The sequence below is a fragment of the Mycteria americana genome, chromosome 3, assembly GCF_035582795.1.
Source record: "Mycteria americana isolate JAX WOST 10 ecotype Jacksonville Zoo and Gardens chromosome 3, USCA_MyAme_1.0, whole genome shotgun sequence".
Classification (NCBI taxonomy): Eukaryota; Metazoa; Chordata; class Aves; order Ciconiiformes; family Ciconiidae; genus Mycteria; species Mycteria americana.
The window spans coordinates 73,233,387-73,254,409 of NC_134367.1; the positions used below are offsets into that span (position 1 = coordinate 73,233,387).

The 21,023-nt window shown below is 37.3% G+C and overlaps 1 protein-coding gene across 2 annotated transcripts in view; it reads right to left on the minus strand.

Annotated features, from left to right (window-relative positions):
* Positions 1-1,394: 1,394 nt before the first annotated feature.
* The window catches only part of PCMT1 (protein-L-isoaspartate (D-aspartate) O-methyltransferase), a 35,768-nt gene continuing 16,139 nt past the window's right edge, over positions 1,395-21,023 (minus strand). Inside the window, exons 5-8 of one of the 2 annotated variants that reach the window (XM_075499011.1) lie at positions 17,934-18,054; positions 13,114-13,199; positions 11,406-11,575; positions 1,395-3,643 (exon numbers count right to left, since the gene is read on the minus strand). In XM_075499011.1, coding sequence (XP_075355126.1) covers positions 3,631-3,643; positions 11,406-11,575; positions 13,114-13,199; positions 17,934-18,054 — 390 coding nt within the window. In that variant the 3' untranslated portion in view covers positions 1,395-3,630. Of the gene's footprint in view, positions 3,644-11,358; positions 11,576-13,113; positions 13,200-17,933; positions 18,055-21,023 lie in introns of both variants that reach the window. The other variant, XM_075499012.1, reaches the window with a different exon arrangement.

Here is a 21,023-nt window from a genome sequence, read left to right on the forward strand (position 1 = left end):
TTCTGCACAATGTGCTTGCATGACCTCATCGTGCCTTTTTGCTGAGCCAGGACCACTGCGTGTTCACTTCAGCAGAATACCTCTTCCACGTTGTTAGGGACAAAGAACATTCCACATCGATCGGGACAAGAACAAGGGTTCCATAAAGGTATTTAGTATTGTTGATCTAACCGCATCATGTGTTCCACCTCAAAAATCAGCTAAATGGAACCAGATACAAATCACGAGCTTGGTTTGCATTACTCATCCTTTGCATCACATCAAAATCAAGAAGGAATTGCAATCATATCCTCTTTCTGTGAACTGCATTTACATCAAATGCAGCACATCCTAGGGCACGTAAACAAGTAAAAGGAAAACACTGCTGTTGTAAGAATGGGTTAACACCCTTCTTTCTGGCAGGAACGACAGTATTCTTCCAGAGTTTTCCTCCGGGCATTTTAATTTACCTCTTTGTGCTGATGGGTAATTCCACAGACCCTCCACACTGGAAAACCCTGGAGCTTGTCACCCTGTCACAAAAGCACTGCACACGCGGAGAGAACTGCTGCCAGCTGGACGCTCCAGAGCCTACCACATAAAGCTCCCCTGCTCCAGGCGCTATTGCCCATTTCAAACTTGCTGACTACAAAACATTTGAGGAACCATCCAGGTGGCCTCGACCAGCAGTGCTGGTGCACACCCTCTGTGCACTAGTTTCCCTCAAAAAAAAAAAAAATAAAAAAAATCATGTAATGGTCTCTATGCCCTCAAGTTAGCTGGCTAGTTTGAACGGAAATAGTAAACAAACAGGTAATTCCTGCTATGTGAACAGAAAGCCTCCATACGACACACCAAACTGCTCTTCTTTGCAGAGCATCCACAGCTGTTTGGGTTTTCAAGATACAGGTCTGGGCTTTTGGTCCCTCTGCTCAGCCTCTGGAGGTCTTCTGCTGTCTGAACCCCAGAAGCAACCGGACGAGTTGTCAGTGGTTCAGCCAATCTGTTCTCCCAAGTTGTTCTGGCTTAGCAGTCACCAGAACAATCCAGTGTAACATCACTGCACCTCTTATAAAAAGATGAACTTTAATCCTTGCAAGTGGCAGATCGTACACTCCTAGCTAGCTGGATTCAACCACAGACGGCAGGCAGAACTCATACACTGCGCACACAGCCTGTTCCCCAAAACACATAGATGTGAACTAAAAGAAATTGCAAACAGCCGAGTAAAACTCCACTTACATGCCCTATGGTATTACCAAGCTTGGTAACCGCTGCAATACATTAATTAACTGAAACAGATACATAGTTCTGGCCATTTAGTAAACCAGTATTTTTATACATGCTTGCTTTCTTTTTGGACAGGTGAAGTCCTGTGAAGATTAAAAAAAAAAAACGAAACAGACACCTAGATATAGCTTCCTCTCAATTTGTTTTATTTGGCAAAGTAGCAATTCAGACAGTTCACACAGCATTTATTCAAGCTCTTCAAATCTTCTCCATTTCAGCTCCTCTTCTCCAAGATTTTTTTACTTCAGAACCATTGCTCCATCATGGAGGGGTTTTCATTTTCCAATTCCTAAATGCTACTCCCGGATACTCCTTTCTGTCCGAGTACCTCGACTATCACCAACCCCTTCAGTGGAATGGGTGCACTAATCCCAACAGCCTTGGTCCCTGAAGTCTTACACCTCCTGAAGTGGTTCTCCCCAAAAAAGCTGTCGCCGGGTCTCAGCTTTATCACCTCTTCCAAGTTAGGCTAGCTTATTACACTGTGTCCAGAGACAAGAATTTGGATACAGTTGAGCTCATACCTTTCATTTAACTGATTAAATTAGTGAGAAGATGTAAATAAAGCTGAACTCAAACTGAATGATACAGTGACCAAAAGGTTGAACATTAGCATGCATCATTTAAGATATTTCACTTCAACACCAAGAACTAGATTCACAGTTGATTGTGGGTTAGTACAAATTTGTCAGACGCAAGTGGGTTTTTCTGAATTGTATTTTCTAGAATACACGCTATATTAATTCCTTTATAAGATTAATCTTTGTGTATGTGCTCCCAGGCTGCAGTCAGATCAGGAGGTGGTACATTAACTTCCAAACATCTAAATAAATTGATACATATCTTTTACACAGGAATAGGATGGGGCTGACCTTCAAAAGGAAGGTTAGTTAAAATGTTCCTCTTTCATACTCAGAGGCCTTTGCATTTTAACCTTTATGCTTTCAGGAATTAATCCTATCACAAAATTATTGCTGTTCCACTACAAAAGTCAAATATATTTTTGCAGTGATCACTATGGGTTGTTTTATACTAGTTATGCTATTCTATAATCCTTTTTACCATAAAAAAGAAAATAACATGCTGTTTACTTCAATTCCTGGTTGCTCAAATCTCAGCAAGATGACTCAAGACACACTTGCCCCCTTTCCCAAAGCAGCACACCTTACTGCACTGCTTTGCAATTTGCTGTTGACAATTCACAGTACCAAAAGAGAAAACTTGGGGCAGAAAAAAGGTTTATAGCCTTCCAACTACTCTTCTATTTGAAAACTGAACAACTGCATCTCTATCTGTACTTTGGGGTTCAGGATTCATTACTCCTTCTGCATGTATCATGTTTTCCTTGTATAGCAATTAAGAATTCACTTTCTTCTAAAAAGCCAGAATTTTTCCTGGGTCCACAGTTAGAAAAATGAGAAAGTTAATACAGCAAAGGGCTTTGCCAAAAGCAACTTTCTTTCAGAACCAAACTGGATTTTTTTTTTTTTTTTATAAAGAATATAGCAATCCATATCTCGGTAGTCTACTACATACTGATCCTAATCTTCCACACAAGCACACAACCCCCCTTTTGCTTTTAACTTTATTTGGCAAAGTAGCATTGCATAAACTGTGCAGTGATTGGGACACAGCTTACATCATATTTACGGCGTTAAATCCATGTGCATCACATCAGTAGTGAGCTATAAACTAAAACAGAATTTCAAGACTCCATTAATTAATTTTAGAAGGAAAGGAAAAACCATGTCTGTTATATCCAACTTGAACAGCAATGTTTGTTAAGAGCGGCCACCCACCTCTGATATCTTGAAGTTTAATATATACAAATGCCTGGTTTTAAGGTAATAAAGCAGCTGATTGTATCTACTACATGCTAGTCTATGACACCATGTCAAAAGCTTAAAAAGGAAGTTCATCTCCTTTTAGTAGCATCTAGCAGACATCAGAACACAGAAAACCTGGTATTACCTACGTAGTGTCATAAGGTGCACAGAAGCAGTTTTACCAAGGGACACAGGAGCCGAGAGAAGTGAGTGTTCAAGTACCCCCATCAAAATTAGAGTTCACAAGCTATAGGTCTTTATCTGCAGTTTTGCAGAAATTCACTTAAAACAGATGAAAGTAAAATAAAGGCATGTTAAATAAAACAGTGCCCACATAAAACTTTCCACCATTTCTTTATCAGATTTGCCTTGAGCATCTAAAAAAATAAAACAAACACCACGCTTTTCCATGCTGATAACAACATTATAACAAAGTCCAAAACAAGCTGCAATGCTGTTGGTTTTCAAAAAGCTTTTAGAACTGGAGATGAGCAGTCCACTGTAACACTATGTTTGGGTCAAGATGATGTAGCTTTTACAATTCATCCCTGTAGAAAGAAAACACATGCAATTATATTTCTCCTTCCCTTGGAAATCATATTTGAAAATTTTTGATACTAAATCAGATTACATTTAAGTGCTCAAGCACATCAGCAAAACCTCAGAAGTCTCTTCAAGCATTTCAGAGAAAAAAAAAAACCTCAAAGGCAACAGCAATCCCATATCATCTCATACTATTATGTGATGTATCATGAAATATGGGTCCCTCTGTTTTACATTTAATGGATCATTTGCTTTAATGAACATCCCTCACACCACACAGCTGGTTACACAGCTACCTGTCATCCAAACTCTGTTGGCTACATGCTGGCAAGAAACTGAGCCAACTTACTAGACAGAGTATTGGCAAAAAACATTCTCTGTAGCTGCCAAAAAGGCATGTTTAGCTTCAGCTGCAGTCCCTCAAGAAAGTTAGGAACACAATCTCACATCAACACCATGCAGTTTGTACCACCTATTTTATTCATTTCGCAGAGCAGCTCGATTAGCTCCTGAAGGAACTATGCTAAATCAGGACTAGGTTATGGAAGGGGTGGGGGCAGGGTGGGGTATGTGTGCGTGTTAAAAGGCGATTCAGGTAGGAGAAAGGATGCATCAAGAAGTCTCTAAATCACTACGAGGAATCTAGAAAATGCAGGCTTTTGTTCCTGCAGAACATTTAAAACGCATTGAAACAGGAAACCCATAGAACCCATATTCCAACAGTGAAATTATAATGTATTAGTGATTTGTTTAAATATTTCTAAAGCATTAACTTTAATCCAAAATGTCCAACAAATCTGAAAGCTGTGCACTGTGCCATTATGAATGTTGGAAAATTCAAACAGAAGTGTTTGCTCCCCCCCCCCCCCAAGGCACAAATGATCTATAAACTCACAATGAGTTTGCTGCAATTTTCCTTTCAGTAGGTGCATCACCCTCATTAGCCAAAGCAAACACTGTCTGAATTAAGAAAAACTTCACTAATGTGATTGCTGGCTCAATACACAACAGTGTTTCCAGCTATCATGCAAACTAACCCACAAAAATATAGTGCTACACGCACACAAGCAAAAGCTTTAAAGTTACAAAGCATTATCCTTCAGGAATCACATAGCATGGAATGACAGCATGCAAAACATTTTAAAAGCAACTGAAAAGCTGTTGCAACTAGTGCCTAAACGACTAGTTTTCTATCTAATGCAGCTGGGATGCAAACCTTGTGATTTGTTAGTGATAAATATTTGCATTCTTTGCACTTTGCACTGCCTTCTAATAGCGAGGTACTAATACAGCTTCAGTGTTGCAGTAATTACAGAAAGCAGTAAAAAGCAGAAGGGAGGAGAACACATCTTGGCAGCGGTGAAGAAAAATCTGTTGATAGCCAAAGGTTTGGAAGTTCTCCATATTTGCCCATTTCACAGAACGGGTATTTGCTTACTTTGAACAGATAAAAATAAATGAACATCTGATACTCAATTTAAAATGCAGTGCCAGTGAATTTAGGACAAGCGCTTCATTCATCCCTAATGCTTCCAGAAGCTGCATCATCAGTTAATATTTACAACTTCAAAAAGCGTATGTAAAGCAATGACTACTGCTATTGCTGGTTTAGTCTCATATGCCTAATTGCTGATGTGATTTTCATCCCGATTCCTACCATATACTCTCATAGCTTTGTAAAAGCCTGGCCTTTTACTATGACAAATAATTCTTAATCCTTTAAACCCAAGCTAGATCTTCAAGAAATTGTAAGCCTAAGAAAAATTCCATATTTACTCTGAAACTATTAAACATGATAATTTTACCCAGCCATGGACATTGGCAAGGTTTTTGCCTAATGTTGCTAATACACTTAATGTATTGAAGTATTTTTGGTCTACAAAATGGTATTTGTACTTAGAATTCAAGTGATACTAACATGTCAGTGTTTTAATTGTTGGTATTTTGCATTGCTTTAAGCTATTCCTGACCAAATAGTAATGCTCCTGTAAGTTAAGTATATCCTAGATGTCACTTTCAAAATAAAGATGTTAATATTCTGTTTATTAGAACATTCACTGTATTAAGGGGATCAGCTTCCCTCGAGATTTTTCACTAGCTCTTCGCTACTCATTACTCTAACAACAGCATGCCAGCCCAAAACAATCCGTGATGTATATGTTAAAATTATGCAGCATCTATTTTCTACTGTTATAAGAAGCTGAGCTTATATGTGCACTATTGGATTATATATATTATAAAGTTACAGAAAAGTCTTAGATCATCAGGCAGGTAAGACTTCTCAGCTTTCCACCTAATGTGAACAGCTTGCAGACTTAAATACACATTGCAAAACAGCATCAGTTGATCTGAACTTCAGTTGTATGGATCAGAAGCTGCCAAGCTAAAGCTATGAAATCTACCAGGTTTCAACTACTGGTAAAAAGATCTACCCTGCTACAAAGCTTAAAAGGAGACTCAAAAGATGACTGCTATTTCCTTGTTAAAAATATCCTGTTGTCCTCTAGAGCCATAGGAAATATCTACTAATTTGTATTTTTCTCCCTTTTTCTGGCCATGACTATTTGCTGTGTGTCCTGGTTTCAGCTGAGACAGAGTTAATTTTCTTTATAGTGGCTGGTATGGGGCTATGTTTTGGATTTGTGCTGAGAACAGTGTTGATAATACAGAGATGTTTTAGTTGTTGCTGCACTAGGCAAGGACTTTTCAGCTCCCCATGCTCTGCCAGGTGCAGAAGAAGCTGGGAGGGGACAGCCAGGATGGTTGATCCAAACTGACCAAAGGGCTATTCCATACCACATGACGTCATGCTCAGTATATAAAGCTGGGGAAGGAGAAGGAAGGGGGGACATTTGGAGTGATGGCGTTTGTCTTCCCAAGTAACCATTACGCGTGATGGAGCCCTGCTTTCCTGGAGATGGCTGAACACCTGCCTGCCCATGGGAAGGAGTGAATGAATTCCTTGCTTTGCTTTGCTTGCGTGCACGGCTTTTGCTTTACCTATTAAACTGTTTTTATCTCAACCCTCAAGTTTTCTTACTTTTGCTCTTCCGATTCTCTCCCCCATCCCACCGAGGGGGAGTGAGCGAGCGGCTGCGTGGTGCTTAGTTGCTGGCTGGGGCTAAACCACGACACTGTGATTCTTATACAACTCACATAATTTTCCTCCACCTTCATATACGCTCTCCTTCCAATCTGCTTACTAGCTCCTGCTTAGTAAGCAATATATGTATTTAGGTTTTAAGTCATCACAATAGTTCTCAGGCCCTTGGAATTCTAGCAAGGGAATCACTCATCTAATATTGTCAACTGAGGCATCAAAGCAACTTTATAAGCTCAAGTTAAAGCAAATTTCAGAAGTCATTAGCTCAAAATTACTATTCTAAAAATAAATTTAAGAAAGTTTGAAAAACTTTGACTTACTAGTAGGGAAAACATATAGAGGAATATTCCACATTTCCCATTGGGAGTATCCAACAACAAACTAAAACATTCTCAGAAACATCTAATAGGTAGCATTTCCGATAAGTGTCAGAGTTCATTATGGGGGGGAAGTCACAAATCTTACCTGTATCCCAAACTTCTGTTATTGTTGATAAGTCATGAAGTTTTGAGATCTGTCTCCACCTCTTTGGTGGAAGGCATTCAAATTAAATATTTGAACGAGCATTTAGAAATTTATCTGAAATCTATAACTCACTCTTTTTGATCCACTTCAATTTTCTTGTCATTAGGCAGCATTTGACTTTCCCTTTTTGATACATCATTCATCTATGAAAAATATGCTGTCATTACTGATACTGTATTTCCAATTCATATTAGGCTACACTCCGAATTTCAGTACCTATTCAGTGTTTCAGCAGCCAATTATTTCTCCCTTTGTAATTTTAAAGGTAACGACGCAATATTTGGACTTGTAGCATTTTAATCTGGAAAGGTGCTGTTATAAAGTATTTATTATTTGCTATGATCAATCATCAAATTGAGAGATTAGGTTGAAATGACAAAAGGAATTTTCTCTGCAACCTATTATATCAGTTACATTACATGCATTTTTGCATAATACATAAATCTTAAATTTAACCAAAGATATGTTGTGCAGAGATTCTTTTTGCCAAAATAAAATAAAAACTTCAACCACAATCATTAGTCTGCACAGCTGAAGGAATTCTGGGCAAACAATTCCTCCTAATTTCAATTGAGATTAGACAACTAGCTCATCAGGGGCATTTGAAACACTGAATAAGAGTTTCTAAGCAGAATCATAGTAAAATATTTCCTAATAAATACATTTTCCAAAAGGGTGCTTAATCATGTTGTACGTACAGATAAGTGGGATACAGTAACAGCCCCAGTCTAGTCACTGTATTTTTTTCTCAGAAAGGGTATATGATCATTATAGTTTTGTATTTTATCAGCAAATATGAATTTAGCATGACATTTATAAATAATTTCTACTAATGCAATATTTTAAGTTAAAAAGTTAAATTACTTTTTAAAAACAGCTACCTGTTTGGAAATAAAATCCATGATTGCAACAGAGACTCATTGCTAAGCATTCCTTACATTGTTATTATCTTTAAATCGTCTTTCCATATGAGTAGTAAGTGAACTCTCACAGAGAAGTAAAACCAGAGAGATGCTAATTTACACAAGAGCTGCCAATAAGGTAGCCAATAAGCTGTGTTCTCAACTGTGTGACACGAGAGGTCCTCTCTCCTCCCTACTTACCAGTAAGAAAAAACCCAATTAATAATTGCGAAGTTTTATGTGAAAGGATAAACATCCTTACCAGCATAATCACATAAGTGGGCACCTGCTGCTGGATCTCTGGTACACCAATGCATTTCATTTTGTACCAGAAATAGGCTTCCTGTGTATATTCTACTTCCAAATGTCTCATGGAGTCACATTTGAGAAGATTCCCACTAATGTTTGGAGCTTAAAAATACTACTGCAAAATCCAACAATATTCACAAAATAAGATTCTTTATTTAGCACCACAACACCAATTTATCGAAATTCAAGGAGTCTTTTCCTTCCAGCTAGTCCAGATTTTATTTTGCTAGAAGTTCCAGTTTTACATAATGAAGAATGATGCAAAGCATCTGAAGGTAGGTTTGACCTCAAACATCACTTAGAGATCAAGTCACCATCGTGCTGCTTTGAAAAGAGCATCCTGCAGTCCTAGTAAGGAACTGTACTTCTCCAACATGGGAATGGCTAAGCAAAAATTAAACCTGCTTCTTTCTTGCCAACTGGAAGGTCTGCTAGCCTAGGAAAATGCTGCTGGCCTCTCAATTGTATTTTGTGAAGGGACACTAATTCTTAACGTGATGAAACAGTTACCTGCATTAGGAATGAAATTGCGTAACAATGTAAACTAAGAGAATGACAAGCTAAACACACAGGATTCTTGAGCTACTCTAAAAAAGAAGATTATTCAATGAATTTTAGATTTACAACAACTAGAGTCTCTCACACACTACAGCTCTTTATTACAGAAAGACTTAAAGATGCTCTTTCAGAAGAGTCTCTAATTGATCTCTGCTCACAGGTCTTGAACAATTTTGGAAAGATAAATTGAAATCTAGGAAGTGCAGAAAAACCCCACCTTTTTCATATTTGATGCTAGCATAGATAACAAATGTGATTTATAATTAGGAGTTTCCTTAGCAGCAGCTGGCGGACCATACACTTTGGACTCACCAATAAGGAAAAACAACAAAAAAGACAGATGTGACCTCCTGTAAGGTCAGCAGCGCACTGGCAGTTACCCTTGAGAAGGGAATGGAAATTTTCTTCAGATCTCAAAAAGGACAATTAAAGAAAAAACAAACATTACAAGAAATGGACTTCTGAGATTTCCTTTAACAGAGATTTCCAAGTCTGAACCAAATTTAAATGTACATAGCAAGAAAAAGCCTCTATGCCACTGTAGTGATCACAGTAACCCTTCAGGCTAAGCACTTACCTTTTCTGATAACACCAATGTATATTCTTAACACTTAAATTAAAAATAAATAAAATAAAAAAAAGTCTTTCAGAAAAGAACAGAAATTGGTAAGAAAATCTGGGGAAAAGAACCCCACAATGCTCATGACCAAAGAAGGCCCAAAGACAATCTATTACTTCTTCCTGAGCTAGCAGAGAAAATAGAGTACAAAACTGCACAGAAGAGATGCAAAGACCTTAGAATTCTAGTCCTTAATACACTACACCACCTTCACCAGCAGCAAAGGATAACCACTGTCATTCCAGAAACCCTTCAATAAACACTACTTATAAGAACACACATTGCTGCTATGAAAAAACACAACTGCTACTATAATCAGATCAGGTGGAAATGCAGAAAAAAAATCATCTATAAAACCTCTCTGGAAAAAGGAAGGCTTAAGAATACTTCTCTTTCCTGGAATAAGCAGAGCATGGACTCCAAACTTGAATACAGTCCACCACATTTGCCAGAGGAGGAAACCGACCACAAAGCAAGACTTCCAAAGCCTTAGAAGAGGCAGGAAACCCCCAAGTATCACGCTGAGGGAATATTGGCAATATTCGAGAACAAAGTATTAATTTGCATAACAAATACAAAACATCTGAATAGCAAGCACACATCACAAGCTCTGAACTAAGCAGTAAATCATTAAAGTTGTTCTAAGAGTAATTTGTACATGGTGGCTATACAGTAATCCAAGAAACACTGAAATGAGGTTTCAGTAAGCAGCAGTAATGCAAACTGCTTTATTTGTACTTTTTATGGACACTTTGATAGCTTAAACTCTAAGTATTCGTGTATCCAAATCACAAGCATTACTCCAGACTATCAAGGGGAAAACCCCAAAAATGTAAATTTAGGAGTTACGAAGCTCAAAAGTTGTTTTCAGAACACAATACACATCTATGCACTTCATTAACACAGATAATACATTCACAAGCGCTTTCTGCCAGGAAGCAAAACAGGACTGCTGCTTTGTTCATTCGCATACTACTGCCTAGCATGGTTTAAGCTGACAGCTGTGTTATGTCTATGTTACTGGCTGTTCAATTCAGCAAATTCGAAGGTTTACTACCTCTAGAAAGGCCTTTAGAGTTTGCTGTGTTGGTGAACACAAATATGTCCCCCATCAGAGACAGATGACAGACTTAACATGTCTGAGAAAATTTTCTGAACACTACTCAACTACATTTATATTTTAGGGAAGAAGGGATTACCTTTTCCACTTTCTACTATTTGGAGGCTGAGGGAAAAGTGCTCGCAAGATTATCTGTATTTCCCACAAAGGATTTTATAAAAATTTTTCTTCATTTATGACATTTCAGAAAAATAAAAAATGAACACCCAATTACCACTAACTTACAGGACAAAACAGTATTTATTCTTAAGTAGTATTTTACACTGTACCCTAATTACTGGGCAAGCTGGTTATAAAAAGTTCATTAGAAGGGAAATTTAAATTTAGAAAATACTGTGTTCAAAACAACAAATAAGAAACTTCAACACATCAAAGACTAAAGAAAACAAGTCCGAAAGAGACAAAGTGCAACCCATGCAATATTTTTCTTCTGCTTTTAAATTAACTCAAACTTAGCATAACCTCCTTTTGGTGATGTAGTAATGCAGATTGAGTCACTTTTCATGGTATGGAGGAGCAGAAAGCAATGACAGCAGCAAAGGCAGGCCTTGCAGTCTATCTGCTTAAAATTCACACCCTTTCACCTTGCATGTGTGTGGAAGAAGTAAGTGGAACAGAAAATCACTTCCACCTGGACCACTGCTTCTCTTTATCTGTTAAAGGCACATATATCACTCCCATCAGAGGCTTCATTTTGACACTGCCATCTTCTAGTTTGTCATACTGTTCGAGCATCTGGTTTCCCCCTGCAGGACCAACTGGTAATATCAATCTTCCGCCAGGTTTTAACTGATCTATAAGCTAGAACACAACACAGAAATTAGAATGTAATCAGCCACTTCAGAGAAGCTGGATCCAAAGTTTGTTACATTACATTAATAGCTTTGCCACAATTTATCTATCTACTATTATGCAGTAGATAACTACTTCAATTAGGAAAAATAAAAAATGCACTGAGAGTATCACAACAACATGGTACAACTGGTATTACAGAAACATTCACAATAATTTCATATAATTCCAAAAGAAGCTAAAATAGCAACTGGATTAACTGGGTTGGTTGCAGTTTTAGTTTTTACATAAGAGGGGACAAAATATGTAAATCACAAATTATTTTTACAGTAGATTTGATCTTTTTAAACTGCCAGTTTTAACTGTTTGATACTTACTGTGCACCAGCACAGGCCCATTGTCTAACATTTTTGGGGTAACTGATCTGCCCTTAAGCCCTCAGAATAAGATTTGAGATTTGTGACTTTTTTTTAATTTATCTTCCTGGAATAATTTTAAGTTGTCTACAATACACTCACTACTCAACAGCTCCTCTTTCATTCTGTGAATGGAACAGCATTTTATGAAACTAGTCTAAAATATATGAATGAGTAAGATAAGTGACAAGTAACAGAGTATGTGCAAGAAACGCTTGGATTTTATTTTTGCTTTCATAATTAAAGGAGGCTAATCACAGTAGTCTCAAGGAAAATTCAGTACTTCCCAGACACCATTAAAAAAAAAATCTTAATCCTGTTACTAACAAAAGCTATAATTAAGAACTGTTTCATTCAATAATAAGCTTTAAATTACCTTTTTAACTGTCATCTGTCAACATTTTGCTGGGAACACCCACCCACCCATCAACCCCAAAATAAAACAAAAAAGTAAAACAATGGCCAATATCTGGAAATGTCTAACCTGTCTATAGCACCTCCAGCCTCCAGTCCTTCACTATCCCTCATTAAAATTCAGATTTAAAAAAAAACTTAACTGGTATCTAGCATATCAAAATCATGCTATATATTCCCATTCACCTGATGAAGGGAAAAGAAAAAAAAAATCTTATCTGCAAGAATGGACTTCATGTATGCACACTGTAAAGTCCCTAGTGACTCCAGCTTCTCTGTTAAGAACTGCCCTGTATACACTCTGAAAGCTATGAACACATGGCATTGTCTGTATTTCCAGCTGAGCGTGTTACTTTTCCAACAGGCTCAATGCCTTGGAACCTGGGAAACAAATACTTAAGTTTTGTAATTCAACGTTTGATAAAACCAAATTAATTTATTTAATAAAATGCTCCAGTTCGTTGCTGTAATAGAGGATTGTGCACAAATCATTTAAAAATATGTTTATTTAGGAGAGTTATTAGAACATACAGCTTTTGCAAATGAACAGGAAGCCCAATTATAACAGAAACAAAAACCCCACACCATACAGTAATACCACCCTGCACACTGATACTGCCAGCAGTGCAAGTCTACCAAGGATTTTACATATATATGTACGTAAAATATTCTTTACAGCTAAGAGTTTACTGAATCACTCATAAAACAAAGGCTTACTGCTTGGGGCACAACTGGTGCTGCAGCTCCTACATGAATCGCATCATAGGGAGCTTCTTCTGCATATCCCATTCTTCCATCTCCCACTGCAAGAAAACACTTTTTTTAACGTTTTCAAAAGGAGTGGAGAAAACAGCTGATCTACCATATCTTTAGGTAAACAAAAGGCTATGCTCAGATTTCAACTACAATTCTGGTGAGCAGTAATAACATGATGAAGTCAGTTTAAAAATATTAACACAATTGTAAAATAGATGAAACAAAACACCCTCATATGTACATACACTTATAAAAGATACGAAATATTACTGAAGCACCCGAAATCAGAAAGCATGGATTTATAATGAAAGTTCTTGGAGACATGTGGTCCACCCAGAAAAGATACTTAAGTATTTATGTTCCAATGCAATCCTTTTCCCCTCATTTACCCTCTTAGAACATACACTTTGCTTTGCCTTGCCTTCACTCACATCTTTCATATAGATAATGGAAGTCATAAGTCTAAAGCATTAAATCTCAGAAGCATATGTTAGAAGCCTCCAAAGGTGAAGAAAAGTCAAATCAAGTATTCACATGGCCTATACACCTATAACTACACTACTGGTTGGAATGAAAGTACACACCTACATTCATACATTAATGCAGTACCACACTAATCCCCATGCATCTCCCTTTGCCAGCAGATGGGCTCACTATCATTCCTGCAGACAATTGCTGGACTAACACGGATAACCAGGTCAGACCTGTGGCTAAAGCTCCAGGTGGCTGCTTGGAAGATGTCAGAAGTAACTAAGTTATTCAGAAGGCTAAGGATGCAGCTTCAGCTTTGGTGGGGAACTCATGGAGAAGCACCCTATCACAGGTGTCTCATACCATCCCACTTACGCAGGATGAAAGGGGAACAGGTTGGTTTTTTTAAGCCACTGAAATGTAGCAAACTAAACTAGACCCTGAGTTAAGTTTTGAAAGAAGATGATGTGAATGTAGTATCCACAGTATTTACAGGAAACCAACGGGAAATTCAGAGCAAGTTAGGCAAGCTCTCTCTGGAGTTATTTAGGAACAAAAGAAGTAAATGAGGATAAGCCATCCGTAAATTCACACTCAGTGACTGCAGAAGTCGCCATAATTAGTCAAGAAGAAAAAGCAGGGAGGCTAATGAACATAGTCCTCTGCTCAGCACAAGTAGTTGTTTGAGGTTTCCTGTCTTCAGACTGAGCTTCCTCTTCTGTGCAATCACTATTATCACAGATTAATTAAAAGGCTGAATGAGTCAAAAGAAGTTCTAAGCCCCTGCCAGAGGCTGAAAATTTGTCAACTTTTTGCCTTCCAACAACTCACAAGGCAGGAAAAATACATGGTGGCATAGCAGGTTTCATTTTAACCTCAGTGATAGGGAGGGCCACCTGGACAGTAACAACGCCCTTAAGTATCCAAGAGCATACAGGAAGATCTGGACAGCTCCTTGAAACGATTAAAATTGGGGAGTTTGTCATCTTTCATATTAGGTCCTGAAACAAGACCCTGCAAGGACCTTCTACACCCAAAGCTTAAGGACATAAGAAGAGAGCATGTTTCCCCAGTAGCTGAGAAGCCCCTTGAAGCTCAGTGACTTACTTTCTCATATCATCAATTCCGACCAGTACTAGCTCCAACCAAGGGCCACAGGCAGAAGCTGCCAGGCAAGAACTACCAATGCTCCAACAGAACGCATGCCTATCGATCACCGATTCCACTGTCAGCTTTTATTACTGTTTCCAGTAATGAAGATGAAAGTTCCAGTATTTCAGGGCTTAATCTCTCTGACTCTGCCAAAGTGGGTTCTACTAGAACAACCACTTCAATGCAGTCAAGTATATAACTTATATTTGCTTAGTAGCACTGTACACCTCCTCTAAAGAGGAATTAGTGATGCATTACTGTATCAAGCCATTGTTCCATCAGAGAAGGCAAGGGAGAAAGACTTCTTTAGCTTAAACATACAGATACTGCTTTGAATGATGTTGGTTACATAGGGGGGAGACAAACCCTCATTCCCTAAGATGCAGCACTAGGTATTAGAAGCAGTGATCTCCAGTACTGCTGGCAAAAGAAGAAGAGATTGCTAAGTTGAAGAAACAGCTGTGAAAGAAATGGCTAAGCTGTCTTCTGAAGAAGAACACATGTATTCTGAGACTTCAATGCACCTCGTGCTCTGTCCAGAGAAGTCTGAACGTGACTTCTGCACATCTTATCATTTCACTGACAGTGGTAAAAAGGACCCAAAACATCTAAACCCTTTGCTCTCAGAATCAATAGTCCAAACCAAAGCTACATCTTCAGAAACAGCACACACACAAAACATCGTGCTCCTTTATATGCATCAAGCACAGCGTGGCTCTTCCCTTTTAACATCCACAAAAGTTCTCCTGGCTACAGCAGTCAGGTATATATCCACCCACAATGGGAACACAGTTTTAGGTAACCAGAAGATTAAAAAAAAAAGTCAACATTCATATATTCAATGTGATACAAATTGTTACATTATTCAATGTCCAAGGGGAAACAGCAGCCCAAATTTTGAGCTTGTGCTTACATCCTGAATAACATCACCCATCCTACTGAGATCTCCAGTTACATGCAGCCTGTTAATGAAGTAATCATAGTGGTGGGTGGCAGGTGGTGACGAGGGGGGAAGTAGCGTCAGGACTTTCTGACATAAAAGGGTTTTGTAACTGGTTTTTGAACCTAGACCTGATCTGCTGATCATGGTACTCAAGCCTTCAGTGTCTCTATGCAGACCTGTTTCACACAGAGTTGTAGCATGAGCACAGAAACAAGAAAACTACTTCACTGTGGTTAGAGTACCCTCATCCCCTCCGGCTATGTCTGCATCAGCAAATAGCGCAGTACAATAGAAGCAGATCTGTACAGCGAAACAGTTTTTGCTGAGAACCTGATGTCCATGCAACATATGCATTTCAGAATGATCGCTCTGGTCTAGTTCTAGTCTTATTAGCTTAATATCCATTAACATATCAAACATATTTGGTTGCTTCTCAGAGCACATAATCCAGTCTAGTTTCATTCAAAAGCAATCAAAGTTTATGCTCTCCAGGAGTACTCTCATGTGAGCCAAAGTGTGGTAAGTGGAAGCAGTTGAGATTCACCTCAAAGACACCCTCCTGATTTTAAGAAAAAAACAAAAAAAAAAAACCAACCACACCAAAAAACCCCCAAACCCCACAAACTAATATAGATACACCCTAAGCATACCTATTCTCAACTTCTCAGTGCAGTTCTATTACTGAGACACCCCAAAATAGTGCTGATGCTTCGAAATGCAGTTATGGCATATCTGAGGTGTGACAAAACAATGGAGAATGTTTGCAGCATACCTGTCAAAAGCCAACAACTTACTTACCTAGTCTTAATTCATACAGTTCCCATTACCAATCAACCCTGGGTTTTCAGGGTTTTTTTTTTTTGTGTTTGGGGGTTTTTGTTTGTTTTAAAGAACAGCTCTGTCTGGATTCTAGCTCCACATCAAAGAGCTCCCAGGAATCCAGCACAGTTGAAACATTCTTCTCCACCTAATTCACAAAAGTGCTATTCATCCATCTGTACTTTTTTTTAAATGTACCTCACAACAGAACTACTCAGAAATCTCTTAGTCATCCTGCTACACAAACATAATATAGATGATGATGTTTACTTAGAATTCTAGACTCCCAAGAGCATCAGTGTTTGTTTCAGGTATAACCAGAAGCGTAAGTCCAAATTGCTCTTGTATAGCAACAATGGAAATTATCCCCCCATTCCCCCTCTCCAGCCCCAAGTCTCAGTATAACTTCTTTTCCAAGAAAGTGAGGAACACTGCATCTTATACATGTGTACAAGTACTTCTGATGATTGGCTTATTTAAAAAAGACTTAGAAAAGTCCCTCATTTAAAAAAAATACCTTAATTACCATTTTGATTCTTGGGTAAGAGCCAAACATCACATAATAATCATTTTTCCAAGCACTATTGTAAGAAGCCTCAAAAAGAAGTTGAAGGTCTGGATTATTTTAAACTTAAACAGAATGATAATGAAGGGAATGCTTTCGTCCTCCCTGTTTTGCATCTTCCCCCCAAAAAAACCCAACCAACCAAAACAGAACAAACAAAAACTAAAAACCCCAAACCACCAAACAAGCATCTTTTTCTTTTTAGTCAAATAAGTATTATTTAAAACAATTCACCGTCCTTGTATAACTTTAGCATTATTTCCTCTCAGTAACTCTGATTGAATTAGTTTAGTGTCAATTAATCACTTCCCTAACATACAAATACTGTTAATTTTAAAAACAAGTGAAATAATCTTCAGTGATGCATACTGCCAATCTAGTACTTTTTCCACTCGACTCTTTGCGTGCAGCTTTCTCAATTACTATATCATAAGTACAAAGGCTTTGTTAAAACACTCAAATTTAGATGGCAGCACATTTATTGAAGAAAAGCTGTGCATTCAAACCCAATTTTAAATAGCAAATTTAACATGACAGACCTTCAGCATGTAAAGTATTTTCACAGGAAAACACTTCCCTGTTAAGCTTCTCCAATAGAATGACTACATATTCTTTAAGATTACCAGAAGTCATATTCTCAAAACTGTATGAAGATGATATTTTTTTAAAAGCCTAAAGACGACTTGGATTTTTAAATTTTCATTTGGCTCTTTTTTCTTTGGTTTAACTTCTTAAATCAGAATTTTTAATCACACCCAATTCCAGTCAGTTTCAACCAGCTGCTAGAAAGAATATTAGTTTAATTAGTAAGTATATCAGTCTGATGCTCACCAATCAGTTTCACTCTTCCTGAAGACAGCAATGTGGGATCATCTTTTTTGACATTATTTATTGAGTCATCTACTAGTTCTTTGATATGATCAATTCCTACAACTTGTCCTTTGGGACCAACCTGGAATAAAAATATACAGTTGAATAATTTCTGCTAGTTTTGATTTGTTTATAGAATGAGTATTTCTATCTCCTGAGCCCGTTTCTCTAAAATAAAAACAATATATTTTCCCCATGTTATTAAAACTACTGCTTAGAATGACACATCCTGACTACTAGAAGCAACTGATAATTAAAGTCTGTCAGTACAGTCTTATAAATGCTTGCTATAGTCATTTTTTGAGATGTGATTCAATTAAGTTATACTATTAGTGGAGATTTCTTCTCTGAATTTTTATAAGTCAAATTTGATCATGAGTGTTTGCATTACCTGCAATAGAAAGTAGCAACTTCAAGGTCAAAGACTAGAACTAATCTCCTTTCATGTTGAATAAACTTACTTAAAGGTTATGGTTTTTCTAGAGAAGACCTTACTTAAAGGAAAACAGTAAGTCATGCATTTTGTTTTAAGTTACCTCAAGAGTCCTGTTCTTTCAGAAGCAAAGGCAGCAATTAACAGTCAGCAATAAACTACCTTCCACCAATCCTTGCATTCATGAATCTACTTTCAGATTTACAGCTCTCTTCCACAGGAAGAGTGGAACTTTTGAGAGCTCATAACTCACAAAAGGTCACAAAAGATCTGTGTATTCGGAGGGGAAAAAAGGCCTACTAACAAAAACTTATCCATTACAGGTATTTCTTCTGGAATTGTGTCTTTATTCCAAAAAAACTATTCCAATTTTGGAGAGAGGAGAAAAAGAATCCAAATCTTAAAATCTGACCATTTTTAACAGGATCCAGCTCAAAGAACACAATGGCAGAGTATGTCCTAGCAGCCCATGTTGTCATACAGCTTTGTCTTTGGACACATTTGAATCCATTGGTTATATTTCTGTATCTTACATTTTAATGTTGCTAAGACGTGGAAAATTAATAACCAGTTATCGATATCATGGGGATTTTCTTCTGTTTTATTACGGACAAGTCTTATGCTAAAAACATCCAAAAAGCAGTGTTATCTCTTCTTTTTCAAGTGGAAGACCACCAGCCTAGCCCTTGAAACAGAGCAAGACACATGGCAAGTTTTCACTATGACAACCACAAGTTACTATTTGGAGGAATGCCTGGCAGCCAGTTGTACCAGAAGCTGGCAAAAGATCCAGTGTAGTCCAAAAAAGGGAAATGTCACAGAAATTAAAATTTAGCAAAATGGTCATAACATGAAGTAGCCTGATATAAAGTAAGAGAACCTCCTGCTGCATGTCACAGTCCATTACGCTATTTCCAAGTCCTCACCAATTACCTCTGTCTATTACCCTGGAACTTTGAAGCGTATGCGATCAAGACAATAGCAAAATGGCACAATTTTTGGGATCTCCATGATCTGTTTGGAATAAAAATATACCCTACTCTTTTTATAATTCCAGTACTTACAGGATGAAAACTACAATTAATTTCATTTGCCAGCAATCTTCAAAAATGAATAAACTTATTTAAGTTTGTATGCTATGTAGATAACTTTATCACAGCAGTTTTAACATGAAAACCCAAACAAAAATCTTAAAGATGCTTTACTAGTCTAAGTAAACATAAAGCTTTCCCAGAAGTACCACAAATTAGATTATCATCATAGGAGTAAAGCTGTCATGACATCAATGTGCACTTGTGTAGGTACTTGTGCCGCAAATGCGAGCTATTCATTCTAGATCTCAAGTAGATTGAGAAGCAACATCCACGTGACCCAGTAAGCACATCCCCAACTGAATTTTGATAGCAAAACACTTTACCGTCATTCCCTATAATACACTTCTTTCAACCTTTTGTTACTGTTAGAAAGAACTTTACAGAGAAAGGAAGTCAGAGCAGTACATACTGTCTTATCTACAGTAATTCAAGTGGATGAAGCAAGATCCATATTGTACAGTAATAATGCTATCAAATACAAAAGCATTTATCTAATGTTTCACAAAACATGTCTAAGGCATTCCACAGCATACCACCAAGGAGGATTCAGAAGAGGAATGTGACAGTCATAGGGCAATAAAAAGATTGTGTCATTAACTTCAGCAAAATTGGAGAGAGATTTATTTTCTGTGGTAATTCTGACTTCTCTGCAGATATTTTAAGTTATTCTTATATAGCTGTTTAAAAAAAAAAATGCACAACCACATCTTACCCAAAATGGCTATTCCTCTATGTATTCGTAATATTTCAGTGAGAAATACACATAACTGACAAAAGTTTTAACACTTGTAGGATTGGAGTTCCCATGCATGCTACTAACATTAGATCATTGACTACAAAGTTACACAAAAAATAATAGGTAGAAAGTTGAGTAAGTGACATTTAAGATTTCCTGTAAACAGCAGTTTGGTTAACTTATGTCAACTACAATTTTTTTTTTTTTAAATATGGCAGCTAGCACTTGAAAAACCTAAATACTTTTGCTGGTGCATTGCCCAGTCATAAACATTCTTATCTAATTCTTAACACAGGAAACCAGAAGTGATTGCACACTCAACAGATCAGTGCTTGAAAACAGAAAACTAAGCAGCAAAAAAAACCCATATGAGAACTTATCATATGCATCACCACAATCCAAATTAACTTCTCAGACAAAAAAAAAAAAAAATCTAGTTGACAGTTTAATGAAGGTCTCTGCTAGTTATAAAGCAATGATAAAGTCCTGGAATGGAGAAGGAAGAACTGATTATATTCCACTACATAAATTAGTCTAACAGTACTGTCGTTACAGCCTTCATAAAAAATTTTTTTCATATTTTTTTTTCCTGATGTAAGATACGGTGGAAGCACAGAGAATTCCTTACATACAGGTTGAACAACACAGAGATTACGTTATTTGAAAAAGATGTAAAAAGAATATAAATTAATATCTAACTTAGAAAATATTAAATGGATACTTATACTGATGCTCACGCAATATAGTAACAAGAAAAAAAAAGAAATTAAATTCAAAGACAATTTATA